The sequence below is a fragment of the Seriola lalandi genome, unplaced genomic scaffold (assembly GCF_002814215.2).
Source record: "Seriola lalandi dorsalis isolate HSWRI2012SDOR001 ecotype SW California unplaced genomic scaffold, Sedor1 jcf7180002054578, whole genome shotgun sequence".
Taxonomy (NCBI): domain Eukaryota; kingdom Metazoa; phylum Chordata; class Actinopteri; order Carangiformes; family Carangidae; genus Seriola; species Seriola lalandi.
Genome location: NW_019525131.1, coordinates 619977 through 627044, shown reverse-complemented (window position 1 = coordinate 627044; position 7068 = coordinate 619977). Strand labels below are relative to the sequence as shown.

At 42.6% G+C, this 7068-nt stretch overlaps 1 protein-coding gene across 1 annotated transcript in view; it reads right to left on the bottom strand.

The window, feature by feature from the left end:
• gfra3 (GDNF family receptor alpha 3) overlaps nucleotides 1–7068 on the bottom strand; it is a 52201-nt gene that overhangs the window by 12718 nt on the left and 32415 nt on the right. The window contains exons 3-4 of the mRNA XM_087177026.1: nucleotides 4209–4280; nucleotides 2112–2466 (exon numbers count right to left, since the gene is read on the bottom strand). Coding sequence (XP_087033152.1) covers nucleotides 2112–2466; nucleotides 4209–4280 — 427 coding nt within the window. The remainder of the gene's footprint in view (nucleotides 1–2111; nucleotides 2467–4208; nucleotides 4281–7068) is intronic.

Below are 7068 nucleotides of genomic sequence, written 5' to 3'. Positions count from 1 at the left end.
CCTGGATCACCAGTAACATCAAGACCCTCCTCAAGCAGAAAGAGGAGGCCTTCAGGGATGGAGACAGGGAGAAGCTCAGGTGTGTGCAACATGAGCTGAAGAGGAGATTAAAGCAGGCGAAGGAGGACTACAAAAAGAAAGTAGAGAGGAAGCTGCAGCACAACAACACCAGAGAGGTGTGGAAGGGGGATGAGGACCATCACTGGCTATAAAGAGAAGAACAGCCAGGCAACATCAGGTGATGTGGACAAGGCCAATGAGTTCAACCTGTTCTACAACAGGTGTGACACAGCCTCACCTGTTCTCTCTCCCACTGCTTCAGCTTCAGCTTCTCCTACAGCATCTCCTCCACAACCTGACACTGCAGCTGCAACTCCCTCCACTCTGGGGTCAAGTCTCCTGTCCTTTACTGTGGAGGAGGTGAGGGCGGAGCTCAAGAGGCTACGTCCTGGAAAGGCAACAGGTCCGGATGGTGTGTGTACGAGGCTGTTAAAGGACTGTGTAGCCCAGCTGGCTGAGCCTCTCCAGAGGATCTTTAACTTAAGCCTACAAACAGGGAGGGTCCCGGTCCTGTGGAAAACATCATGTCTACCTAAAAAAGAATGACCAGCTGAGATAAATGACTACAGACCGGTGGCCCTCACATCACACATCATGAAGACCCTGGAGCGGCTGCTTCTCCACCTTCTCAGTCCACAGGTTGAACATGCACTTGACCCTCTACACTTCACCTACAAAGAACATATTGGAGGCAGCTGGGGCAGCAGCATGTCAAACATGAACACGAGACTGGACAAGCTGGTCAAAAAGGCTGGGTTTGTGCTGGGAGTCTGGATTCACTCAGGACTGTTGTAGAGAGACACATGCTATGTAAGATGGAGGCCATCTTGGACAATACCAATCATCCTCTCCACAACATTCTGGCAGGACAGAGAAGCAGCTACAGCTGCAGCAAACCTCTCATCTCACTGCGCTGCAGAACAGAGAGGTTCAGGAGATCCTTTGTTCCCACTGCCATCAGGCTGTAGAACACCTCAGCCAAAGGAAGTGGACTAATCTAATTATTATTGTTTATTTATCAACTGTTATTATTATTAGTATTATTATTATTATTATTATTATCATTATTGTTATTATTGTTATTATCATCAACAATGAGCTAATGGACACATGAATTTCCCCTAGGGGATAAATAAAGTATCTATCTATCTATCTATCTATCTATCTATCTATCTATCTATCTATCTATCTATCTATCTATCTATCTATCTATCTATCTATCTATCTATATATGTGTGATCTGTAAATCCATTCACACAGACAAACATCATGAGAATTTAAACACAATGAACTAACAAACCATTACCAAAGAAATCGAGCTCTGAGGGAACAACACAGATAATAGTCTCCACTGATGAGTCTCACTCTGCAGCAGCTGATGTGAAAACGTGTCTCTTCAATAAACTGAACTATTAACATTTCACCTGTTAATAGTGCCATTATCTAATATTTTGTTTTATAGCTCAGTTCAGCTGAACTTTGATCTTCAACACTCAGGTTATTGGGACTCTGTCTTTAATGGAGGCAGAGATGATGACGACTACAATAACTTCGCTGTAGAGAAGTTAAACTGTGTATTTAATGACTTATGTAACTGCTCTGTAATGTCTTGAGTAAAAACTCTCCAGCCTGGCAGAAGATATCAGAGATACCAGGTTAGAAAATTAACTTGAATATTTACATTCTCTGTGTCACAGAGACCTGATGAATCTGTGATGTAACAACACCTGAGTCGTGCTCACCTGTGCTGATGTTTACCTGAGGTTAAAGTCATTCAATACCAAACATCTGGATCTGTTTGTCCATATGATGGGAGATCAATGATGTGTTAATGACTCGGACTATCAGCGGCTCTGGGAGTGATCAATATAATGTGTTGCACCAACAGACTGTCCTCATGTTGTTATAGCTGATCAGAGGTCAGCTGCAGGGTAACACTATAATTTTTGTATTCACACACATTAACACAGACACACACTGTATTAATGAATACAGAATCAATTTAAAGGTTATCATTAACAGACAGTATCAGCCTCAGACATGTGACCAACCTGCAGAGGTCATCACGGCGACAGAAACTTTGTTGGTGGAGGCAGTTGGGTTGGAGTCCCTCCATGTCCTGGTAGGAGCAGGAGGGTACGATGGTCTTCCTCCTCCTCTCTCCACACAGGGCGTTGGTGCAGGGGCAGAACAGCACACCCAGGCTGTACTCCTCAGGGACCCGCTCCAGGAAGCGCCGCAGGGCCCGGTGGCACTTGTGCTGGTTGCACCGGTTGGACCCGGGAACCCGCTTGGTGCAGGCCAGGACATACTCCGATCGCAGGGAGCCACACTTCTCATACAGGCCACAGTCCTGAGCTGCCTTCAGGCACTGGTTCTCACCATCCAGCTGGGTGTAAGATGATGCTGAGCAGGTGAAAAGGAAGTGAGTTAACAAAACACCATCAGTTATACGTCAGAGCTCCTATTGGTAAGATCTTCACATCAGGTCAGACAGGAGGAAACCTGTGGATGTTTACTCATCATGTGTGTCATGGTTTGCTATGGCAGACAACTTTTGTTAGTGTTGTTTGGACTTTTCTCACTTCCTGTTTTATTTTGTAATTAGGTTCCTTGTGTGTCTCAGTGTTTTGCTTCCTGTCTTGGTCCTGTTTCTGTGTGGTGATTGTCTGCCCCGCCCTAATATGTTTCACCTGTGTGGAATCACCCTTGCCTCCTTTGTCTATATAGTCTTTGTGCTCCCCTTTGTCATTGTCGGTTCGTCTGTTGTCTTTCTGTTTATCTCTGGGTTTGTCTTCGTCTGGTCGCGTTATCTGTTCCTCCATGGTTCAAGCTGTTCAAGTCTGGTTTGCCTTGGTTCTATTCTTGTTACCTGTTCATGTTACCTGTTGTTCTCTGTTTTATTAAACCTCTGTGCACCGTCTCCCAAGTGTTGGCTGCATTTGGGTCCACCCTTCCCCCTCAAACCCCTACAAACCCTGACAGTCCTGACAATGTGTATCTGAAGAGTGACTATGATGATGGACCTGAATCTGTTTCCATTGTTCACTCTCACTTCAATGATGACCATTATCCCTCTTATCCTTCTTTATCTTCCCATGAAATAAAATACGCTGAACCAAAAAGTTAAAGGTGAATATCTCACCAGCTTCAACGGTAAAGGAAACTAAACACACTAGGGCACTATCAAGTCATTTTGCCATACCCACAGGCAAGACCCATAAAACATGTAAATGTTCACCGGCCTGACACGTGTTTGATAAGTTTTTGAACATGCTAAGGCTCAAAAGGTTATTTCTTTTAGAAAAGAAGAAGAATCTGGCCTCACACCGGTCAGTGTTCAGGCACTAATAAAGGACAATAAACTAAAGAATTGGACTAAAAAGAGTCAGGGTAGATTCACCATTAGAACACTGTGTCACACTTGAGCCTCAGTAACTGTTGTTTAAATTTACATGGGTTTTAGTTCTGGGTCTGGGTTCCGTGACATCAGACCAAACATTACTGGGATCTGGTCAGCAGTTGTCAATATTAGCTCTGAAACAAAGTGTTGGACCAACTGAGAGACTGACAACCCATTTCATTGGCCCCACTGTCAGGGGCACAAAAACTTGCTCAGAGGTCCACAGTGCTACAGTATCCAGGGATCGAAAAAAGCCCAGACCACATAGCACTGTCCTGTCTCTTCCTGGCCCACCAACACAGAAAACAGGCTAAATTCTAAAAATATGAAGTGTTTGAAAAAATTCTGAGACAAAATGATGTTGAAGCAGATGTCTACTCCAGCCCCCACCACCTGAGTGTAACTGCAGGTCCTGAGACATGCAGAAAGAGCAACATCCTCTCTGTCAGCTGGTCACTAGTTATTATATGTGTATTGATTGATACATTGATTATCACGTCTAAGGTTTAGTGATTTTGTCTTGATTGATTCTTTTTTTCCTGGTGTGTATTTGTATGACTGGTAAGACAGAGCTATATAGAATCTGCCATTAAACACTCCATGTGTGACAGTGATGGACACTGACTCAAATTACAGAATCATAACAAAGACTGCATGACTGACTGTGTGTGTGTGTGTGTGTGTGTGTGTGTGTGTGTGTGTCACAGTGTGTGTGTCACAGTGTGTGTGTCACAGTGTGTTTTACCGGCCACTAAGGACGCCATGCGAGTATCCATTAGAGTGTCATCATAAGGAGATATTTCCAGCTCATCCTCTCCTGGGGAAAAAAAACAAACAGACACACCTGAGTTATCATTTACACTGTGACCCACAGTCTCTGTGGAGGAACACATCTGAGACACTGAGCTGAAGACAACAACTGGAAACTGAAATGCACTGTGTGACCTCCACCAAACACACTGTCAGGAGTGATCATTTCCACGTACACAGGAAAACAGCTAAAACTCCTTTAAACCTAAAAGAATGGGACCAAGGATTGAACCCTGTGGCACACCATAGATCTTACCTGAGGAAACAAAAACTGAAGAAGTCTGGACCTGTTCTGGAGAGCCTGAGATACAAACCTCTAAATGAAGAGATTATGATTGATTGGACTGAACACAGCGACATAAAAACTATCTGATATGATTTATAACTTGACTTTCTGCACTATTTCTGAGACAGGAGCAAGGATGAAATGTTTTGAACCAACAACTGGAGCTAAAACATATGACAGACTCAGTTAAAGCAGGTGCTCGAACATTCAGTTCAGTTAATTCATGTACATCAAGAGTCTTTTGCCTAAATGAAATCTAAAATTTTGTGTTTCATAAAAGAGTGTCAGCCACATTCAAACAGGCCGTAAATCTGACCTGATGAACTCAAAGTTATCTTGTCTCTGAAAAACATGTTCAGGATCAGTGAATAGGAAACACTCAGCTGTTGAAAATGAATTGAACATCAGTAAACTGCAACATCTTCCTTTAAGATGAGAAGGTGATCTGGTCATCGCACAAAGAGTTAACATTCAGAAGGTTTCAGAAAGTAAAGTAATCACAGGCAGTGATACAGAACATACATCAACAGCTACAGTACAGGGGTCAAGGTAACTGAGTATCTTCTGTCATTGACTGAATTCTTTAATGTGAAGGACGTCTGTCATGATAACATAAGTCCGTTGTTAATCCAACAATGGAGAAGTTTACAAAAGAAATTCAAAATTACAATATCAAATATTGAAAATTTACAAATTAAAAATAGATATAATAGATAATAGATATCATAGATAGTTATAGATAATAATAGATTAGTAATACAGTGTAGCAATATATACAAATAGATATTCAAATACGTCAAAAAAATAGCAGCAGATAAGGAATACTGCACAGATGGTGTGTGCTAATTATTGCACATGGTGAGTTTGTCAGTTTTTGGTGGGTGTGGTCTTACAGCAGCAGGAGGGAAAGAACTGGTGGTGCTTGACTACAGTGTGGCAGCAAAGCAGGTGAGAAGTCGTCTGTGTGAGGCAAAGAAGCAAAACCTAATGAAAGTCTCCTAATGTGAAGTAAAACCGGGGCTAAGTTCATGTGGACCAGGAGGAAGGTCTGACTTCATGTTGTGAGTTGTTTTTTAAATGAAATGTTACTAAATAGTCAATCATTATCATTAAAGATGAGAATTAAACTCTGGTGGATGATGATGTTATGTTGGCGACCCTGTCAGTCAAAATGACGGACAGTCAACCTGAGGTGGAGTGTGTTCACATCAGCTGAACACACATTAGTGATAATACATCAAACACAGTGAGAGCAGCTCCCTGCTCTGTGTGACAGTCAGTGATTGTGTCATATATTCATTAAGTCTGTGGTTCATTGTCTGACAGTCACTGAACTCAACTGACGATTACTTCAAAAAACCTAATTAGGAGAACAAAGACCCCCCCCCCATGCATCCCCAGTGCAGAGGGTCCCTGAAGTATCTCCATGTTCTGAATCCGTCTTCCTTTTACTTTAGATGGAGACAGTCTCCACAGAACAGCAGTGTCCTTTGTAGCTTTGCTGTATCCTGCTCAGACAGGACTGTAGATCCAGCTACAGTCTACAGCCAGGCTAACAGTTGTGTAGGTGTAAAGGTTACCGTGTACACCATCTCAGTTTAGCATGTAAGCATGCTAACATTTGCTCATTAGCACCAAACACAAAGTAGAATAGGAATTAGGTTATAAACCAAAATATTTTAAAAAATATAACTTTATATTAATATTTATTGGTAAAAGTTACTCAAAACCAAAACTGTCAGCTTCATGGTGCTAAATGAAAAGTTCAGGGGTTTATCCTCTGGAGTCCATGAATATCTGAACCATGGTTACTCCATCTGATACGCTGGAACAAAGCACTTTGGGTAAAATGAAGCAACATTGTGCTGAAGCTGGTGGAGATAAGACGGCCGTGTTTCTGTCCTCTGTCAAATGATGAGACACTAGTCCAGAGACACTCTACCTGCTCAGGTGGGCTAGGGAATTAATCTAATGATTCAAATGCTGTATTACTGTAAATAACCCACATCACTCTGCCACTGAAGTCTCATCAGTGTGGACAGAATTAAGACCAGTGTGAGACTGACAGGAGGGTAAACACACAGTCACCATGCTTTCATGTAATTGCAGCTTTTGTCCTGTTGTGAAACCCGTTAGCAGAGCTTTGATTGACGAGTGGACCAGTCGTTTGTTCCTGCAAATTATTTAAACACACTCCAAAGTACAAACTCAATCAAGAATGTAATGGCATGTAAAGTGTTTATGTATGTAAATCCTATTCCAGGCTATATATTTATGGTAATGACACGCTAGAGCAGCCTAGCAGTGTTAGGAACTGAAGAGTGTGTAATTACACTAATGCTCCACTGACTAATAGGCCACAGGGGAGAGGCAGTCTGCTGGCTACTGTTAGCTCACATCACACCAGCTCTTTGTGTGTGTGTGTGTGTGTGTGTGTGTGTGTGTGTGTGTGTGTGTGTGTGTGTGTGTGTGTGTGTGTGTGCGTGTGTGTGTGCATGTGTGTGTGTGC